This window comes from Patella vulgata, chromosome 6, assembly GCF_932274485.2.
Source record: "Patella vulgata chromosome 6, xgPatVulg1.2, whole genome shotgun sequence".
NCBI lineage: Eukaryota > Metazoa > Mollusca > Gastropoda > Patellidae > Patella > Patella vulgata.
The window spans coordinates 41679823-41703498 of record NC_065884.2 but is presented as its reverse complement, the minus strand read 5'-3'; the positions used below and the strand labels follow the sequence as shown (position 1 = coordinate 41703498).

General features: G+C 34.1%; 1 protein-coding gene across 1 annotated transcript in view; it reads right to left on the bottom strand.

Annotated features, from left to right (window-relative positions):
• Positions 1-259: 259 nt before the first annotated feature.
• The window catches only part of LOC126823276 (protein phosphatase 1F), a 45392-nt gene continuing 21975 nt past the window's right edge, over positions 260-23676 (bottom strand). Inside the window, exons 2-7 of the mRNA XM_050552010.2 lie at positions 22013-22206; positions 8098-8297; positions 6570-6758; positions 6270-6413; positions 5763-5856; positions 260-5174 (exon numbers count right to left, since the gene is read on the bottom strand). Coding sequence (XP_050407967.1) covers positions 4456-5174; positions 5763-5856; positions 6270-6413; positions 6570-6758; positions 8098-8297; positions 22013-22206 — 1540 coding nt within the window. The 3' untranslated portion in view covers positions 260-4455. The remainder of the gene's footprint in view (positions 5175-5762; positions 5857-6269; positions 6414-6569; positions 6759-8097; positions 8298-22012; positions 22207-23676) is intronic.

The window sequence follows — 23676 nt, the reverse complement described above, 5'->3', positions numbered from 1 at the left end:
ACATACTCTCGAAGCATGTCAAGTGTCCATGACTATTTATCATATCACAACCTGCATAGGTATTTGCATTTCAATATCCCCTACTTTTTTGGAAGAGTATATATATTTTATTATATTCGTGTGAGCGTTTTGTCATTCCTCAAATATAATTGTCAGTCTCAGGGGTGGACTGGCAGTGATCAGGGTCCTTGAGAAAACATGGACATTGACCCCTCAAACCATCCCAATCAATGGTCCATTTCATAAACAAAGCCAGAAGTTATCCCATACTTGACTTTATTTTTATACAGGAAAATAACAAATAATATGATTATTACAATAACAGTTATCTATAAAACTGGTTTTATCATTTCACTTCCTTGGCGGATTGATCCTAAGTATAAATTCATTTGGAGGACTGGGGGTTGCCACTGATAGAGAAACCCATTCCAATCCATGAAATAGGGTTTAACATCCTACTTTTCTGTCCTATCAGGGCTAATGAAACCAAGCATATGCCATGCAGTGTGCTATGAGAGAAATTTTGCCAGGATAGCGGTGTCACAACCTACTCAAGGGTAGTTTTACATGCAAGCCAATTTTTCCATCCCTTCAAACCACTATATACTGTCCACTGTCAGAAAATCCATTCTGCACCTCTGACCAGGGTTAGCTACGCTGGAAAATCCAGAGGAACTTTCTAGGCATACATCTGGGTCAAACCCGGAACTCCTGGTTAGCAAGCTAGTACCCACTCACATTCCATGAAACCATTAAATAGTGTTGTGCTAAGAGGGGAAACTTATTTAAAAATTTGTTGTCATTTGGTATAAGGGAGATAATATAGAAAAGGTGGTTATATTTTTACATTCGGGCCCACTAATAACCTGATAAAATGTCATAGAAAACTGTCCATAAATAACTGGATGCCAGTTTATTACAGCAAATTCGGCACTTTCAGATCACGCTGGGAGTTTCAAAATACCACTAGTCACACCCACTTTCCCTGAATATGGACGACATTCAAGCCCTATTTCTCGCAAGATCGTATATATTTGTATTATTTGTTGAATGGAATTGAAAAATAATATTCTTAAAGGCTAACTAAAAAACACTTGTTTGTCAAAATCCTTTCACTTCCGGTAATAAAAGCAATTTTCTAATGATATTTTAAAATCAAATAAAAGTTAACAAATGCCAGACAAGCACAGACATTTCAAAATAGCTTTATAGGCTAAGTCACATCCACTTTTCCATCAAGAACGAAAATATCAAATCATTTCAATGAGGAGCAGCCAAGAAATTATAATCGAAACAATCATCTTTCACAAAAGGTCCATGAAACCTTTATCATAAAAATACTAAATAACTATTAGAGACTAAGTACAAATACATATATTATAATTACTGTTCTTTAATTTACCCTATTATGTCATTATTATCATTAATTATAACATGGTCTTAATATGAATAGATATTATTAATAATATAACAGAGTGTATATTGTTATAAAAGCACTATAAACAACAGTCTAAATTTAATACTAAAACAATCATATAAGTAAATATTCTTATAATTATATATGTCTACTACATATGGCATTTATAGATTTATTTGCCCATAGGTACACAAATTAATTCAATTACACTAGATGCTAAACAAAATAAGACCTCTTAAGCATATTAATTTAGGTATCAACAATCTGATTTTGTTTCATTATTTGGTTTGTCACTCCTTTAACATCTATAACAATGTTAAGTAAAAGTGTGTTCTGGGCCTGTAACAAGAACACAAAAGCACCATGGAACTTCACTGGCAGGATGACAGAGAGCTTACCAATAAAATTTTGAGCATTGGACCAAAATAAAATATTGGTATAATCTTAATTAAACTAAGATGCAATATAACTGAGTTTGAAGCTAATTTTTATTAAGTACTAATTCTGTGCACCCACTGGAGAGACAAGAATATTATACATACTTATGATATATTTCTGATATTTGTTACTGGAATCATTTAAATGCCATCATAAATGATTACCTGAGAGTTTATACTTTTATTCTAGAACTACTGATTAAAGTTACCTATTAAAAGTATAAAGATAGGTTGCTAGGAAACAGAACATACACCCACAGCATCTAAGTCATCTGAGCAGTCCACAAATATTTATTCTTTTATAGATAATAGCATTTATACGAGAACAAGCCAACAGTGAGGCTGATGTCCCCTGCCAAAATCCATCAATAAATAGATGATACATATTATTTTATTGCACATCATTTATCCTTTTCAAAAGTAATGAGCAATTAAGCTTATTATCTATACTTAGTCTAAGCATAAAATGTTAATGATCAAAGTAGCCGGTAGTGAAACTATACACTAAGTTTAATCAGTCTCCATCAGTTTGAATCAAAGTTATCTTATCTTGATAAGAAATGGGGTTTAACGTCCACTTGACACAAACTAGGTCATTTCTGGACTAACATGGTTCAATTTTATTTCAATAATTTGCTCAGCGTAGGGATCTTTCGCAGTGGGAGGAAACCGGAGGACAGGCGACCCTACTCCTTGCCACTTACAACCGGGGAATCAAGACCATGCCAGTTGACTCAATAACAGACCTTATGATAGAAACTCAATAGGTTTCTCTGTCTCAAGACATTAACACTGTGTATACATGTAAAGTCAATCAGATGACAATCTGATTAAAATACAGATCTATATTTCAGTTGTTTTTTTATACTTTCGATAGCCTACACTACATGAAGATCATTAATCAATCAGCATTAACGTTTCTAGCGGTTTACCCACAGTTTCATGCAGAGCACGCCAAGAACTCGCCGTAACAAACCGTTTCATTGGCTAATTCCTCACATCAGATCCTAGTGAAATGAAATTTTGAACTATAAAAAATGAAATGAAATAGGATCTGTGTTTTAATCAGATTGATCAGATGATAACTTTCGTTACTAGAGTGTCCAAACTGATCAAGAGCCATAACTCTTGCAGTCAGTGTGACCATATGACTATGGGGGTACTCGATTGAACGTTCCGGAATTGAATTCCTTCAATTCCAAAAATAGTGACAATCGAGTGAAAAGGTGGATTTCGGGCTACAGCGCATGCGTCGACTGAATTAGTAAATATCTCAACCAACCGTGCAGCTGAAACCTTTTAATTACGTCACGATTCTACTCACACCACCTCCGCTGTTGGGACTGACAGAACTGTGACAGAACTGAATTCCGCGTTACTCGATTGCAATTATGTCAATTCGGGACGTTCTGGACTGTGAATCGAGCATCCCCTATGAAAGTGTTAAAGGGAGATAACTCTGACAGGAATTACCGGAAATCAATAGAATCCCTTGTCTCAGAAACTTTAACACTGTATAAATTTGAAGTGAATCGAATGATATCTTTAACCACAACCAATAGTGGATGGTGGCCTGACAGTTGGGGGGACGACAATGTACACAACATTTCAAGGGGGCGGGGAGCATATAAAAAAGATATTTAATTGTTATATTTGAATGGCATAATGCCATAAGGCACAGACAGTGCCTTTTTGTGGCTTTCGTGAAATATATTCTTTCCAAGGTGTTCTCAGAATAAAGATCACAAAATCTTAATCTTGGTCACACAATACGTTTTGGCTAATTACAATGTATATCATTAAATGTTTTGAAAAGATCTTTATTTGTCACAGTAAAGACTGTATAAAACTGTTTTGTCTAAATCAGTAAATTTAAAGTTGTAATGGTAACATGATTAGACTACCATTTTTTAGTCCGACTGCTGAACCACTTCAAATCATCGTGATTTACTAATAGACAATCAAGTCATTGTAATTTACTATTAGAAAATCAAATCATTATGATTTACTAATAGAAAATCAAAAGTGTAAATCCAGCATTAGAAAAATCAGATCTTGACAGATTGTTTATTATTATGCATTTGATCTACTGCAGTCAAACCATGTTACCAACAAATATTGATAGGGGAAAATACAAACTACCCAATAACAAAAATATTGGAAAATCCATGAATACTTGAAAATCCAAACATTAAGTGTACAGTCAAATTGAGTTTACCCCCGAAAAAAATCCAGAAAAAAATCCAAATTTTTTCTACATTGATTATATGGAAAAAATCAAACTTTACTTAACATGTAGCTTTAAGATGATTGTGTAAATTTGTTTAATATCTTGTTTGAGAGTACACTGAGGTAGATATAGATAGATACATAATACATATATTTACCGGTACAATATAATATTGCTGCTTATAAGTTTTGAGTTAAATATTTTATGTGGAATATTCTTTAAAATGTTTTGTACAAACATACATAACAATTACATTTCTCTCTTTGGTTTGGTCTCGTCCATAACAAAGAATTAAAATAGATATCTTAGAAAATACATAAAATGAGGATATAAATATTATGACACAGAGATTTACACACCTACAGGTATTTCTAACAATTGCATGGAACTATTTCAAGATATTTATATCTACTTTCAGACTTTTTTTTTTGACTGGAACTGTTCTTTGACAGTTCCATGTTTTCATTTCTGTTTTGGTTGTTTTTACTTAACAGGGTTTCTTTTGGCTTTTGTGATTGGTAAATTTCACATAACATTGGTGAATCTGAAAGTCCATCTGATTGGCCAATTTGGTTACAAATATCATCTATCACTTTTTCTACATTGTTGTTTTGATCACCTGATTTAATATTCAAAATGGTTGTTTTGACATTTTTGAGATCACTTTGATTGTTGGATTGATCATTATATTGTGTTGGCTTTGATTCGTTATTTTCATCACTCTGTTTTTTATTATTTGTATTTTGATCCCTGTCACCGGTAGAATCATTATTAGCTGCAGAATTTGAAAAAAAATCAATATGCAGATTTCCCTGAGGTACAGCAATTTCGTTGCGTAAGAATACAACAATGACAGATATATTATCTGTGGAACCATTTTCTCTGGCCAGATCTACGATTCGATGAGCTGTGTGGGCTCTATTCCCATGATGTTCTTGAATATGATTGTAAACAATTTCTGGTATGTCTTTTGGCGAAATGACATCCCACACACCATCACATGCTAATACAATATAATCTTCATCACCATCTAAATCGGCACTAAACACATCAGCATCACTGGAAATATACGGTTTATAAGACTTGTCACCTAAAAAAGAAAATTGTTTTCTTTATTCTGCAGGTGATCCTATCAGGTTTCTCATTTCCATCACATTTGTATGTCAGTTTACATACTATGAAATAAGCTGTTCTTAAGAATTACAGTTTGAAACAGCATAAATATTACTACAGTAAATTCATTTTTGTCTGTCCAAAATTCTACACAAAATTTTCTGAGGTAAATCTGGGGTTAAATTTGGAAGAAAATGTCTATACATGTATTGTAACTGTGTACCCAATAAACAAAAGGTCTTGGGGAACAACACAATCTACCGGTAATAACTTATAGACATAGTAACGATAGTTGAGACATGCTATTCAAAAGTTGAAGATATATCAAGACTGGTGGTCATCAGTACAATTAACAATTTAGTTTTAAACATACAAAAGGACATCTACTCTTATATTTTAAATTCTCCATCATATGGACAGGGTAGTTTAATAATATCAGGATCTTGTCAATGGTTTGGTTAGCTATTTCATGTAGCATGGTTCAACTTGGATTTTAAATGTAAACATGGACATACCTCTAGTCAACAACATGTATACATATTAAATTTACATTAATATACTCTACCTATTGCCCTTGCTACAGCTATAGCACCATTTACTCTCCAGGTACCAAACCAAACAACTATACCACCTAGTTTCTCTATTCTTTCTTTCTCATCCTGTTACAACAGATACTATATTAAACATCAGTTATTTTACCCCCCACCCCCCTCTTCATTAGCCCATTTGGTGCGGAACAGAAAGATTTAAACCCCATTTCATTACTAATATTAATATTATCAATATAAAATTCAACAAAACTGATAAAACAGCTAAATCGTCTGAGCAGTCGACATGGATTATTCTTGTGTAGGTAATGGGAGCATTTACAAGACACTGATATTAATTTCTTACAGATCACCAGGTTCACAAGGTTAAAAAAAAGTAGAACAAGGCCCATAACGTTATATAAGCTTACAGAAATTGTTAAAATTCAATAGGTTTCTTCATTTTACGAACATAAATGAATTTAAAACAGATCTGGTTTATGTGATACTGTACGTAATTATAAGAGCTAAGCTTTGATACTTACAGCCCTATCTGGTTTATGAGGATTCATGACATCAACTGTTTGTCCATCTTTCACTAATACAGCCTGAGAATCACCTAACCATGCAATATGTAACTTAGAACCTTGTTGTAATACTGATATACCAGTTGTACCACTCTTTAAATTCTATTATAATTATAATATAAAAGCATAGTTTTATCAATGATTACTGTTTCACTCTTTCAACTATACATTGTATGTGGATATTTTACAGTTTTGGGTCCACTTACATGTATACATTTAGTTCTTCAAAATTTCAAACAAACCATGTTTTCTATTTACCTCATTCTTAGCCCTAATAAGAAACCCCTCATCTGTTTGTTTATAAGCTTGTTTTAATGCTGCAGCTGGATCTGTAAGAAAGTTAGGCTGATGTACAAGATTGGTATGTAGATGACTGGAAGCATACAATGCTGCTTCTATTCCACCATGACCATCAAATACTGAGTAATAGGAATGGCTAGGACAGTCCTGTAAACAGACAACACTTCTGTATTATTTTACAAATAAAATTTGTAGAGACAGGTCGGCAAGAAACAAAACATGAACATTGTCAGGGTTGTAAAGAAAATGGTGACAATTTTACTGCTTTCACAAAGTAAATTAATATTACCTATAAAGGCATAAAATCAATAAAATTTGACATGTGTTAAAGTTTTTTCAGAAAAAAAAAAGGAAGTGTTAATATTGAAATGGCCTGGGCCATTCTTGTTGTTTTTGTATGTTTTCACTTGTTGACGTAAGCCTTTATTCTACTTATAGTAACATGGGGATGTCTTTCATTTCTTTATGATAACGTATGTAATCGGTGATTGTTTACAGTGATTGTAATGATAAATTTTTTAAAAACAATGATTAGCATATAAGTAATATTTATAACGAACACAATTTGGCAACCTATACGCCTACCTGCAGATTCAACCGATCAAGTTGGCAACCTATTCTGAATAAAGACCAGAATCGCCCAAACTCATCTAGATTTATCAACCAATACAATCCAACGTTACATTGTATAATTAGATAAGTTTTCGAATTAAAACCAAGAACAGTTGCCACAATCATATTAAAGAGGTGCGCTCTCTCCCTAAACATGGCCAATTTTTCAATATTTTAATTTGAAAGACCGTTAATATTCCGAGTCAAAATTCTGATCATCGTAAAAATGTCTGAGCATTTTAAATGGCTGAATGGTAATTAAATAAGCTTTCCAAATATTTTAGTAAAAGTTGGCACAATCAAATTAAATGGGTGCGCCCTTGTCCCAAACATTGCGAATTTTTCAATACTTTAAAAGGGAAAGACCGTTAATATTCACTACGGCCTACTCTTATATCGAATTCCAACTGTCAATGGATCTTTTTACGTGCACGCCAATGTGTACACGGGACCTCAGTTTTTTTTGTCCCATCCGAACGACTAGACAGCTGTACTTGTCAGGCTCTCTGTCCTACATCACATGGACAAGGGGGAACCACGCCAGAATATCTGGATGGACTTTCTCTGCCAATGCAGGAATCAAACACCCGACCTCCAGGCTAGCTAGTCAGCGTCTTGCCTACTTAGCCACCGTGACCCCCAGAATATATTTAGTAGGATGCTCAGAATTTTGTACGATGGTCCAAATTTTGACTCAGGACATTAACGGTCTTTGGGCCATTTAGCATCATTTTATCTATAATTTATAATTCTTTACAACATAGGTCGTCAAATCCAAAACAAAACTCTGCAAAAAAATTGGGTAGAACAAAACATAAAAGGCCATACATAAATACATGCATTATTTTTTCAGGCATTCTAAAACATATTTTACCTTGAGATTAAATAGAGAATTGAGATCTGAGCAGATGACATGTACATCCTCCATTTTTCGACGAGTATTTTTTATAGCATGAACACATACTTCATGAGTTGTGGAATTTGAATTAAGGGGAGGTAACTGTTTTTTCCATTGGTGACAAATTTTATGCACTGTTGCTATTATTTCTTTTAATAACTTTCTTATATCTAAGACTGAAAAAGGAGGAAAAAATAAGGTTGCAAGGCAATGACACATACATCCACAGTTGCTATGTGACTCACACCAGTATGAGTATGATACGTTTGGGAAATATTCACCCTTGTTTCTTGGATTGCTTCCCTTATTGTTTTCAATTAAGTGAAGCCTGTATCACTACAGGCCTGGACTTTAGAATGCAGTGGACACTTTCAACTAGCCCCTAGATAAGTTGACTCGATCTGATATATCCTTGAGGTGTCTATGTATTATGTCCTGTCCATAGGTTAAAGAGCACATAAGGTGAAAAACCTAAATTGCATGTACTTTTGCCAGTGTTTACTATATATGCACTTTACGGCAAGTTAACATCAATCTGATTAAAATTAAGTCAGCTGTCTTCACTCAAAGTCGCAAATATAAACCTGCCATAAAAACGACTTTGCCAATTATTAAGAATACTCTTAATCCCCCCAGATGGCAGTGACGTCACAGTGACCAAATGCATATTAGGCATGTTTATTCCTTAATTATCTATATACAGCCGGCATGTGTATTCATTAACACCTGACTGATTCCTTAATCCCCTGATTAAATAAAACAATTGACTACATAATAATTTGTTTTGTAATTTATTTTAATTTAATTTAAGATCCAATTTAGAATTTGTTTTATAATGTCATGCCCTCTCTTCTCACGACAGAGATTTTAAAACTGTGTTTTAAAGTAACTTTTTGATAGAGTCACCCTACCATCATGTGCAGTCCAAACGATTCGAGATACATTTCCGTCAGAAGAGTATTGTGGTTCTAATTTCCCAGAGTAAAAGAGTACAGGAGTAAAAAGATGTGGTCATGCAAAATATATCATAAAAGTCAAACATGATTGAAACGCAATTTATAAATGACGATCTGTTTTCAGAGAAGTCAACTGTATCTCGTTTTTTTTCCTGTAGCCATTGTACGGCACCTTTGTTTCTGCATGTGGTTTTGACTTCATTACTCTGAAGTAGACCGTAAATGAAATACGAAAAAATATCTCAATATATGTTAGAATTAACAGTACAAATAAAATTTGTTGATAACCATCTAAATCCAATAACAGATTGAGAAGGGTCACTAACTATCTTTGTGTATTAATAATAAAGTGGGAAGTGTAGTGTCGTTAATGGGTCATTCGATGCCAAGTGGAGCAATTTTCAGAAATTTGGGAAATCGTCCCCCTCGAAAAAATCTGCAAAACCTAGAAACTGTGCAAAATTTATGACAGTTGAATGGTAGGTTTCGCATGCTCCTTGGCCATGAAAACCGAAAAAAATTTGGTGTAATTGTATATTTTCTGGATTTTGTAATGCTCCAGGATCTACAAGGTAATAGATATGAGCATTACTTTACGTAATGGAATGAGCGCTCAACAAAAACTCACATTATTATTATTAGATATAGACCCATATTTTGGCCTATCCAGAGATTGCCAGTAGGACTATATATAAGAAACATATAAGAACGTATCAGTCTTCACTAGATTCCCAGAAAATTGGCGTCAAATAGGGTTTTAGACAAACTTTTTCGAAAATTGCCTCGTATTTTCGAGCCGAAAGACCCGGTAGATGAGTACCTAAAATTCTGAAACTTGGTATAATTATAGTTTGTAGTAATGTCTCCAACATATCTTAAAGCCATTCTTGTCCCATGCCATCCCGATATTTTCTCTATTTTTTCAAAATGTGTGGTTTGGGTCATTCCATGTCAATTATCACCCAATGAGTTAAACCGTACCCACTTCGATTTTGCGGAAATATGGTTTATATGTTTTTTAGGGCTGAAAAAGCTGATATTCCAAATTTTAGCTTGATCCGACTAATGGTCCCCGAGATACGGTTCATTATTATTCAAAACACCATAACTCAGTCACTGATAGGTCAAAATTGCTGGAATAAGTATTTCTGGAATGGGAAAGACGTCGTCTTGCTGTTTGAAACATAGTTATCTATCTTTAGGAAAGTCTGCATCAAGTTACTATGTATCATCAGAGCTTATCCACAAACATAATCCTGCTTTAAGTGCAAAGACACTGATTTTGGAATGACCAAAACACAGATTTTGAAAAAATCGCAAAAATATTGAGATGGCATGGGCCAAAAATGGTTTTAACATATGTTAGAGACATTAGTACAAACTATAATTCCACCAAGTTTCAGATTTTTAGGTGGTCATCTACCAGGTTCAATCGGCTCGAAAATATGATAATTTACATAGATTGACCCAAAACACAGATTTTGTAAAAATCGAAAAAATATCTAGACGGCATGGTACAAGAATGGCTTTAACATATGGCTTTAACTATAATCACACAAAGTTTCAGATTTTTAGGTGCTCATCTACCTGGTTCTATCGGCTAAAAAAATATGAGGCAATTTTCGAAAATTTGTGTCTAAAACCACGTTCGAGGCCAATTGTCTGGGAATCTTGTGCATTTTCATATGTTTCTTATGTGGTACTACCGGCAATCTCTGGATAGGGGAAGATTTGGGTCTATATATATATCACTTTTTAGCTCCTGTGGAGCACTACAAAATCCAGAAAATAAACAATCACACCAAATTTTTTTTCGGTTTTTATGACCAAGTAGCATGCAAACCCTACCACTCACCTGTAAGTTCCTGTAACCTAATTGTAGATTCGTAATCTACACAAAAAGTTCTTTAAGACAACCAAATGTGAGCTGTATATCTTCACTAGAAAGGTAAAAATAAGATATGTGACCCCGCATAGCATACTGAGTCACAATGAGGAAATTTTGAAAATTGAGTTATTGTTATTTTCACATTCTCCAACTCATTACCTTCAATTTGATGTATAGTTTGTTTGAATTGGGCAAAATTGACTGAGCTGTGTCCATTAGAAGCTACCCAACTCACAAAAGTTTTGAGAAAAAGCAAGTGAAAGATTTGGTATGTTTCAAAACAAAATCCCATTGCAACCAGGCCATTTATCTGCTGTTTTGTCGTTGAATATATCTTTCCATGGGTTTTCAGGGGTGCTGAAGACGAAAATCGTAGTAAAAATTTGATCTGAATATTTCCGCAATTTATTTGCTGTTTTGTCGTTTAATATGTTTTTTATTTAGGATTTCAAGGGTGCTTACGACAAAAATGGTAATAAATGCACTCATTTCGTAATGAAACATCCACAACACATACGGCATAATATTCACATGATAGTGTTATACTGAAGAACAATCTATACATTAGTAGTCTGTTGTGTATATTATAACTTTGGTGAGATTAACTCAATTAATCTCATCAATTAAATAGCACCTTAGTGCCAGCTAGTGGTCAGGAGATTAAGATTGTTGATTGGATAATCATGAAAGAAGGCGCCACAGCTGTACGCGCGTTCATTTCACACGTGAATTAAAATAAGATTTTGCGTGTACGATAGGTCTATTATTATTTTCAGGTACCGGGACGTTATCAAAATATGAGTCCCTATAGAAATGTCAATTTCATAGTCAAGAAATGCTTACGTTCACTTTTGGCTTTGATGTAAATATCAACATTATTCAGAGGATACTCAATGGCAGACTCGAGAATCGTCGCATTTCGGCTCATTGGTCGTTCTCATTTTTTCGACCCATGGTGATAAGAGAATTTTAAACAATAATATCCCAGATGCATTCCTTACTTTGCATGCCGTATGAAGAAGCGACAGTAAACAGAATTCAGCTATCAATAAAATTCTCTTCGAAAAGAAAATTATTGGCCCTTTGGTTTATTTCCATTCATTTTTTTTAAAGATGATATGAGATATCAAATAATCACCACTTGGATTAATTATTCGGAGTAAATAGTGCTCCTACGGTTAGGACTTTTTGTTATTCGAATAGCCGTAGCTATTAACTGGTTAGTAACCGTTAACCGTATGGTATCAATTTCAAACATAAAACAGAGCTTGTCAGGAGGTACGAGTCATACCTCGTGCGCACGCTATACTCGTCTAAAAAGGCATTACACGCGCAAAAATTTCAGGAATTCTTTAATGAAAATTTAATCTATCTAAGGCCGTAGTTATTTATTTACCTGGTTAACTTGGTTCATTTGAAACATTTTTTAATTCAATATATATCTACGATAATGTCGATAATATACAAAACAATACAGTCCTAAGACCATCTAGAAAAAAGAGCTAAATTTTGGATGTTTGGGTTTGGCCCAGTTCACTGATTTTTAATTGCCTGGAATGCTAATCTAAACAATATGTCCAACTTGAGTGGCATTATTGCTGATATAAATAGTCCAGTTAGATAAGTGTTGATAGCTATAAACCTGCAATTGTGAGTATCAAATGACAACATTTTAATTTCTAAAATAAAAAGCTCTTTTTTATATAAATCATATTTATTATCGATGGTGAGGTTGATAGATAACAGCTTAACACTACTATATACAAATTACTCAATATAACACTTGAAGAATAGCCTAAAAGTATGTAATACAAGGTTGTGGTCTCTTTAGAGGTAAATTTAATATCTGATTGACTTTAAATTAATATCCGTGTTTACAAAGAATCCTATTGATTTTCACCAAATTCCGATAATTACTGCCAGAGTTACATATATCGCCCTTTATCACTTTGAAAAATCTGGTGGACGCTCTAGGGGCTAAAGTTAATATCCGATTGACTTTAAATATATACAGAGTCTTTAAGGTCATCAGACGAAGAAGCCTGTTGATTTTCAACGATTTCTGATAATGACTGCCAGATAGTTATCAACTGATTGATTTTATATTCATACACCGTGTTTACGCCTATATATAATAGTTTCGATTGACTTTAGATTGATACACAGAGTTTAAGGTCTTGAGACGAACAAGTATATTGATTTTCAATGATTTTTGATAACTTGAACAGCTAAATACATGACATTAAGTGTTTTGTATATACATTAGCATGGGCCAAACAAATTCCAATGATTTTCTGATAATTACATAACGAGTTGTTACTCGTAATCAGATTTTAGTGTATTGTAAATATTTCATTACCGACAAATATCTCTGTTCCTTTTGATATTCACGCAAATCAGGCCTAATTTCCCGTCTTATGACCCCCAATTTTACGAGAAATCACGTTTTTATCTTGTCCGATTATATGTTTATATCGCAAAGTTCTGGGTTCCAGTCGATACTTCGGACCGTGTCAGCCTGGATTATGATACCTGATTGAACGAAAAACTTGTTTTTTAAGCTTGTTCTCTGTCCATCTCTTGCAAAATGTTGGCGTCTCTTGCATGGCAACGCCTGTTTCCAAATATATTTCATATTCAAGCTGTATATTAAATAACAAATAGATTGTTTTGGGGTAACCTCTCCCTGTATTTACAAAATCCGTAAATGTTCATATTTTTGAACGAACATAAGATATTTTTGGATCAAATTTTCTTTAATAATAATTGATAAGTTTGTAAATAGTATTGTACCTTGTAGTCACATATAATACATGTACGATGGCTCAATAGGCCCTTTTCTATGGAAATAAATATGCATAGATGAATGTAAAATGCCACTGGCAAGAGTTATACAAAGATAATGTGCTCAACAACGCTTATTTTACTTATGAATATTAATCTCCCCAGGAAAAAGGTCCAAAATCATTTAATTGGATAACATCAAATTGGTCAATGTCAAAGTATATGAGTAAAATAGTGTAAGATATTTTATAGCCTGGCTTAGAGAAGTTGCTGTAGATATTACATCTCATTAAATAAGCATATTATTACCGGTACTTTATGTAATATTTGAATCCATTTTTATATGCTGACATTTTCATGTGGACGTATATTGTCGTCGGCTCTGTCCATCCGTCCGGACGTCCACAATTGTTTGCGAACACTCTACAGGTCACAATTTTTATCCAATTTCAATGAAACTTGAAATATAGGTTAATCCCCCTAAGATCTCGGTTCCTTTCGATATTGGCATGTATCGGACTGTAACTTCATGGATTGTACGAAATATTACGTTTTGAGCTCGTGAACAGTGTAGAGGTCACAATTTTTAGCCGATTTGGTTTAAATTTGAAATTTATGTTTGTATACCCTGGCTAAAACAAGATGCTACATCTAATTAAATAAGCTAATTATTACTTTATGTAATATTTGAATCAATTTTATTTTCATGATATAATTATTATATTAAATTGTTATTAAATTTGTTTATTTCTACATTCAATTTGATTATTTTCTTTTATTCTCTTATTCAATTTTAATTTTAATTGAAAATCCCACAGAACCTGATCTCCAAATCATCTAGCTTTTATATTCTAAATATAGAGCAGTGTAATATGACACTTATACACTGCACCATCTAAATAGATAATAATTGGGCGACAATTTATTATCTTTGAGAAGTTGATGACAGGATTCTCTTCAACAAACTTCCATTATCTTTGAGGTCAAATTCCTAAACATGAAGAAATCAGGCTGATTTCTAGTTGGTCTTAAGAGTGAATACTCTGTTTCCTTTCCTACGTGACAGATGGCTATAATATTACGATTACACAATGTTACTAAGAATAGAATAAAGTAAATTGGAAGACGTCTATTGATTGGACAATAAAGAAATAATTCCTCGCTTGCAAGAAGAATTTTTATGATTGGTTAATTTAACTAAAAACCAAAGTAGAATTCTTGCGAGAAATTACGAGATATGAAACGTGTTGAATGTCGTTACGAATGTAGTATAATGTCATTTTCTATCCTTTATGATTATATTTTGAATGGTGGTTACGTTTTTAAGTAAATAATAAACAAGGTAGAGAATATAGTTAGAAATGCCGAGAAGTATTTAGATTGGATTAACATTAGCTAGTCAGAACAAGGTCCGTTGACTTTGCCGTATATGACTACGATGAGTGCTATTAATATTAGTATCATTGTTTAGCAGTCGACATCGTAGGACGACTGTTACATTCTAAGATTTTCAAACATCAAATACAAAATGACAACGGGCAAGTTTTGTTATAAAGAGGAATATAATCAGACACAACTCTATGTAATGGGGGACATCTCCGAAAACCGTACCGTTGAATTCGAACCGTTTAACCGTCCAGTTCTAACCGTTTACGGCTATCCGACTAGTCGTAGGAGCACTAGGAGTAAATAATGAGTGTCGATGGCTTTATCATTGACCCGTGACAGTTGATTAGTAATAGTATTACTCAATAACACACAGCCGCTTGTCGATTAATTTACATCATCAGCCACATGGTTTCGATTAACACTCAACAGCAATCTATATACGATCAAAAATAATTTTTTTCATGACCTTAAACACTGTGCATAAATTTAAAGTCAATCCGATATTAACTGTAGCCTCTAGAGTGTCCACAAGCAATTTTCAAAGTGATCAAGGCCATAACTCTGGCAGTAATTATCAGAAATCGCTGAAAATCAAGAGGCTTCTTTGTTTCATGACCTTTAACACTGTGTATAAATTTAAAGTCAATCGGATATTAACTTTGACCTATAGAGCGTCCACAAGATTTTTCAAAGTGATCAAGGACCATAACTCTGGCAGTAATTATCGGATATCACTGAAAATCAATAGGTTTCTTCATCTCATGACCTTAAAAACTATGAATAAATTTAAAGTCAATCGGATATTAACTTTAGCCTCTAGAGCGTCCACAAGATGTTTTGAAGTGATCAAGGGCCATAATTCTGGCAGTAATTATCGAAAATCGCTAAAAATGAATATACTTCTTCGTCTCATGACCTTAAACACTGTGTATAAATCTGAAGTCAATCGGATATTAACTTTAGCCTCTAGAGCATCCACAAGAATTTTCAAAGTGATCAAGGGCCATAACTCTGGCAGTAATTATCGGAAATCGCTGAAATTAATAGGCTTCTTCGTCTCATTACCTTAAACACTGTGTATACAAAGTCAATCGGATATTAACTTTCACCTATAGAGTGTCAACAAGATTTTTCAAAGTGATCAAGGGCCATAACTCTGGCAGTAATTATCAGAAATCGCGAAAATCAATAGGATTCTTCGTCTCATGACCTTAAACAGTGTGTATAAATTTAAAGTCGATCGGATATTAACTTTAGCGCTCTTGTGGACGCCACGGACGAACCCATTTTAATAGTTCCCTGCTTTCTTCGAAAGGCGGGGGACAATAAAATATTTTTGGAATAACTTCTTTAAGCCCTAGAAATGTGAATAAACTTTATGTGATTCAGAACTGTATGCCAAAGTTCAATTAATTGTAATGAATATTCTGTAATGTTTATTTTGGCAACAGCACTGAATATACTCTATGAGAAATGTTATCACTTAATCAAAACAAGTTGGATGCAGTATACTGAAAGAATTTTTGATATAGGGTAATGATATCTAGAAGGTAGTAGGTACAGTTTTAACTACCTATCAGCATACTTAGATAAGCTGGAATCATTACCCGATATATACAGGTAGTATGCTGATTATCATTACTGTATAATCTATATAGGTACCGTGTTGTATATATTTGATAATAATCTCTTGAATATTAAAGTTTCAGCAACATAAAAAATATTTTCTAGTTATGGACTACATATGAAATTGATCTCTTCGACTCCCTAATTACTTTGGCCTACAACAGCTGTGACTTACCAAATATCGTGTGCTGTCATACTATAGCCCAATAGAACCAGTCTTGTCAAGATATGGTATGGGTTACTTCACATAAAGTTGTTTTTAGTGACCGTAACAACCTAAAATCTAAAGACACTTTACTCCTTCTTGTGAAATGTGATAAAACTATCAATAGGATTAGTATCTGTGCTTACAGGTACTTTAATCCGATTATACCCAATTATCTCTAGTCTCCAGGAATATTTCATTATATTATAATACCAGCGGCTGCCAGGCAAGATACGCCCACATTTTGCAAGAGATGGATAGAGAACAAGCTAAAAACAAAAGCGATTTTCTGTACAATCATAGGCCATAATCCAGAAAGTTATGGTCTAAAATGCGCAAATATCAAAAGTGATTGAGATCTTTGGGATATAAAGAAACGTTTCAAGTTTCAACAAAATCGGATAAAAATTGTGACATCTAGAGGGTCCACAACCTTCATACATACTTTTACACAATTTGCGTACAAAGAGCGGCCATTTTGTCGGGCAGTTTCATTTCGATTTTCTCGAAATGAGAATTCAACCTTCATTATGGTGGAATGGTGATATATTTAAACGGTTTTTAAAATTTGAAAAAATTTTTTCATGAAATTTGAACGCAAGGAGTACTTCTTATGTGTTGATCTAATGGCTAACAGTTGTGAGAACATAGAGAGAATTAAACGTTCAGTAAGACTCTGCGATGAAATGCCACAAAAAGAAGTTGGCAGAGGATAATCCAGGGATTTACACAGGCTTCAATGGTGAATGGAAAGCAACTTATCAAAAATACAAGCTGAAAATGGATTCTCTCTTGATCAAGTCACATGATAAACAAGGCTGATTATCGTGACAGGGGGTAGTTTTCTTCCAATTAAAATCTGTATAGAGTATTTGAAACAAATTTTTGATAGATAAATTAGTTTGAATATGTTTTTAGTTCAAATATATCATCAAATCACACCAGTTAGCATGCTGGAAGGAATCTTTAACTGGTACTTTTATTTTATAGAAATAAATTCTGTTTACTAAAAGTAGTCAAGATTCTTTTATAATAATATTTACTTACCAATAAAAATGATACCGATAGGGAAGTACACAGTAGGTAGTAAGTAGGTTATCTTACTGATATGTGAAGATTGTGTGAATAAGCTTAAATACACAAACTTATCCCCTAAGTTGCAGTCAGTTGCAAGTGTGCTTATGTCGATCATATACGCAACTGAAGACAGCTTAGAACAACTGAGAGCAACTGTTGTTAATAGGTGCTCAGGTCCACCTTTTTCAGTTGCTTTCAGTTGCTCCCAGTTGCCGAAACGCCAGTTGCTTTCAGTTGCATGGTTGACATCAGCACCCCTTTATGTAATCCTTATTCTTTATAGGGGATCTTTAGGTTATAAACATGTATTTCGAGTTTCATCAAAATCGGTTTAAAATTGTGACCTCTATAGAGTCCACAAGTTAAAAACGTGATTTTTCGTACAATCAGGGGCCATAATCCATGAAGTTTCGATCCGATACATGCCAATATCGAAAGCAACCAAGATCTTTTGGAGACAAACCTATATTTCAAGTTTCGTCAAAATTGGATAAGAATTGTGACCTGTAGAGTGTCCACAAACAATTGTGGACGGACAGAGGCGATGACAATATACGTCCACATGAAAATGTTGGCGTATAAAAACATTTACTAAAGTATGGGAAGTTGTCAATGCAGTGAACCTGAGTTACAGACAAGGGGCTTATCTTGAACTCCATCTGACAACTGGATGTTATTTCTTTGAAAAGAAAAATTACAGTACATGTACTTCAGATACATCTATTTGCTTGAGACTAGAAATTGGTTCTTAGAGCTTCCACACATAACTAACCAGTATAGGCTTCTTCCTCCTATGACCTTAAACACTGTGTATAAATTTAAAGTCAATTGGATATTAACTTTGGCCTCTAGAGTCGTACGACCACATTTCAATGTGGCTGTATAAAAACTTTGGAACCTGCTTTAAACAATCTGGATATTCCAACAAACTGCATTTAGAAGAGCTGATCAGAAATTCAGAAATGAATTATTGACCTACCAATCCTAGACTGCTACTAGTACTACTGTGAAGATTATTCCATGTCCACTTTTCTTTGATCCTCAACAACCTTACCAACACCAAATGACTAAAGACCAAAGTATTTTGGACACTTGTTCATGAATGACAAAATTAATAATAGAGAGAAAGAACAGTACAATTGGCAATGTTTTGAAAGAAAATAAATTGAGAACAACTAAAACTAATAATAATATTATTAAGGACAAAAGTTGACACAATCATGTAAGATTATGTATAACTCAAGCAATAACTAGCAAAGACATGAAATCATTCAAAATTAGAGACTTGGTTAATTGTGCTATTGTTGTTGATTGTTAATATGTAAAACCTGTAACATACATGCAATACTGGGAAGGCCAAATCATTTACTCCATCCAGCACTAGGCTTAACAAGCCAACAGTGAGGCTGATGTCCCCAACCGAAATCCCGACATAAATAGATGACACATATTAATTAATTGCAAATTGATCTTTTTCAAAAGTATCGTGCAATCAAACTGATTATCAACTATACATTAAGTTTCACCACTCTCTATCAGATAGAATCAAAGTCAAAGAAACTGCTTAGCTCTGCTAAGCTTTAGCGGGAAATGTTAATCAATGAACTCAGTCAAGACATTCACCTAATGAATATCTAAATCAAGTTTAAACATTCTATCTCAATTTAAGGCAGAGTTGTTATGTTCCAAAGTCTTTACCAATCAAATTGCTTATCCTCCTTAGCCTAAGCAGAAAATTCTCATCATCGAACTTAGTCAAGGTAATGATATAATGAATCTATACCCGAAGTTTCATTGCTTTCACTTCATTATAACCAAAGTTATTGTGCCCAAAAGCTTCAATCAATCAAATGTTCATTATCGAACTTAGTCAAGGTATTAATGTAATGAAACTATACACCAAGTTTGATCATTCTTACTTAGTTAGAACTAAAGTTCTATTGTCCCAAAGCATGAACCAATCAAATTGCTTATCTCTGCTTACCCATAGCAGAAAAATCTCATCTTACCCTAAGCAGAAAAAGCTCATTATCAAACTTAGTCAAGGTATTGATGTAATGAAACTATACACCAAGTTTGATCAACTCACACTTAATTACAACTAAAGTTAGCGTGTCCCAAAGCATCAACCAATCAAATTGCTTATCTCTGCTTACCCTAAGCAGAAAATGTTCATCTGCGAACTGCATCAAACACCTACACCAAGTTTGAACATTCTACATGTAGCTCAATTAAAAGGAGAGTTATATTGTGTCCCAAAAAGTGTGACGGACAGACAGACAAACCCATTTTAATAGTCCTCTGCTTTCTTTGAAAGGCGGGGGACAATAACAACTATTTCAGTATACTTGGTCATACAACCTGACAAAAAATTCCTGATAAAGAATTTTGGCCAAATGGTTTAAGTGAGTTTTTAATTCAGGGGGTTCTATATCATTCATGACCATACATAATTTTCTTGGGTGACACCTGTAAATTTTATTTCATTATCATTACCATTATTAATAAGTGCAGGGGGACCGCACCACACACAAGACAAACCTACTGACAAGACACAATATACAGACACACACATATTGGATCAAGTGAATGGATCCGGGGGTTAGTCGTAAGCGTCCACTGTGCTGTACAGTCCCGAGCTTGTAGTGACACAGACTTCAATAGTTCAGCTCTGAATGTAGGTCTCATTACACTAGCCCTGTATGTTCAGGAACCGCCCTATTGAATCCTTGTCGAAAAAGTATTGGCGCCCAGTCAGTTTTACTGGGCAACTTTACTGCTAAACGGTCGTGTGTCAGTCTCTGTGAATGCCTGTTCAGTGTGAAAGAACATTTTAGTGAGAAAATAAGACCTTGCTTACCTCACTAGAGACAGTATGTGCGCGCGACACAACATGCTGTTAAAAATTGAAATCTAAATATAGTGTAACACACAAATTTATGTAACTCGGCCAAATAGAGAGAGAAATGGGGTTTAACGTCCACTCGATACAAACTAGGTCATTTCGGGACTAACATATGGTTTAATTTTATTTCAATAATTTGCTTGCGCGTAGGGGTCTATAGCAGTGAGAGGAAACAGGAGGACCCGGAGAAAACACACGAGGTTGGACAGACGACCCTACTCCTTGTCACGTACAACCAGGGATTCCAAACCACGCTAGTTGACTCAATGACAGGCCTTATGATACAGTGCGCTCGTGCTAACCATTCGGCCATCCAACCCCCCCTCGGCCAAATAAGACGAAACGAAATTTAACTAAATTTCGTTTTGTCGTATATGGCAGAGTTCTGTTCACAGAAACTGACACACGATTGTTTAGCAGTAAAAAGTTGCCCAGTAGAATTGACTGGGGGCCGATACTTTTTCGATAAGGATTCAATAGGGCGGTTCCTGAACGCATGAGCGAGTGTAATAAGACCTATGTTCAGAGCTGAACGAAGACTCAATTAAAACGAAAAATAAAGTAACAATAAGAGAAGCAACTAAAAAAAAAAGTGGTATATGAAAAAGGTTAATTTTCTCCAAATTCCAATATGTTGTGAGTCACACAAACTAACAATAAGGGAAGCAACTCAAGAAAAGGGGAAATTTTCCCCAAACATTGTATCAAACTAGTGTGAGGTATGATCGGCTGTGTGCTACATGAAATCTGAATGTAGGCACATTGAAGAAAAAAACCTTTATTATATATATGTAACCATTTTGATATATGTATCTAAGTCCATGACTTAATAAATTCCTATGATGTTACAACTTCCTAAAATGTCCAGTCATTTTAGATTTAGTCAGTACATTTATTGACAAAAGCTTGATATAAAAGCATTTTTTTATACCATTGTGTTGTGTCTGGATATCAAATGCATCGTTTTGACTTTATCAAGAATGAACACATCAAACCTTCTGTAATATGTTTGTGATGCCTGTTTTTACTGATTTGAAATTTCCCAAAAAATAAATAATTACATGTTATCTTATCTTGGTTATCATCTGAACATACACATTTTCCATTTTTCCTCATTACAACTCCATTGTTGTCTTCATCTTTTTCAACATCATCATCATTGTCATCATCAGCGATAAACTTGCTGACATCTTGTTTTGATAAATCCAGGTAAGCACTGCAAGATATATGAGTTGATAATGCAGCAGGACACCCACTGAAAAGAAAATTGAAAATAGTTAACACTTGAAATTTGAAATGCTTGAATTTAATAATAGTTTAATTACTCTTACACTTTATATTTTTCTCTCTCTCAAATGGTCAGGATAAATATAAATTCTTGACAATGCATTACGAGTAAATACAGTAAATACAACTGATGTGATCCCTAGTTATATAATTAAATTTTTATAATATAACATTTATATAAGAAGAGATATAAGTAAGTATAGTATATATTATGTATTTTGAATTGGGTACCGTAAATGGTATTAAAAGTCATATTCAGAACTGTCCTACTCATATATATACAAATATAAATATTGGTTGCCAGGTGACAAAAAATAAGCCCACAGCAGCTATATATGTTGAATGATCAGTCCACAAAGGTTGTTGCATATTTATTCTTATAATACTTAGGAAAATTTAAAAGGCATTAACCAGCGGCTGCCAGACAGGATACACCCACATTTTCGAGAGATGGATAGAGAACAAGCTAAAAAGAAAGTGATTTTTCTTACAATCAAGGGCCATAATTCAGGAAATTACAATGCGATATGCACAAATATCGAAAGGAACTGAGATCTTTGGGTTATAAACTTACATTTCAAGTTTCAACAAAATCGGATAAAAATTGTGACCTCTATAGGGTCCACAACCTTGATATACCATATTTTTACGCTATTTGAGAACGAGGGGCGGCCATTTTGCCAGTTTTTGGGCCGATTTTCACGAAATTCGAACTCAGGTGCCATAGGGTGTAACGGTGATATAATAATACGTTTTTTTTAAATCGGATAAAAATTATAACCTCTATAGGGTCCACAAGCTAAAATCGCGATTTTTCGTACAATCAGGGGCCATAATTCAGGAAGTAAACCGAGATCTTTGGGTTACAAACTTACATTTCAAGTTTCAACAAAATCGGATAAAAATTGTGACCTCTATAGGGTCCAGTTTTTGGGCCGATTTTCACGAAATTCGAACTCAGGTGCCATAGGGTGTAACGGTGATATAATAATACGTTTTTTTTAAATCAGATAAACATTATAACCTCTATAGGGTCCACAAGCTAAAATCGCGACTTTTCGTACAATCAGGGGCCATAATTCAGGAAATAAACCGAGATCTTTGGGTTATAAACTTACATTTCAAGTTTCAACAAAATCGGATAAAAATTGTGACCTCTATAGGGTCCACAACCTTGATATACCATATTTTTATGCTATTTGAGAACGAGGGGCGGCCATTTTGTCTGTCAGTTTGGGCTGATTTTCACGAAATTCGAACTCAGCCGTCCTTAGGGTGTAACGGTGACATAATAATACGTTTTTGAAATCGGATAAAAATTATGACCTCTATAGGGTCCACAAGCTAAAAACGCAATTTTTCGTACAATCAGGGGCCATAATTCAGGAAGTTATGGTCCGATATGCGCGAATATCGAAAGGAACCGAGATCTTTGGGT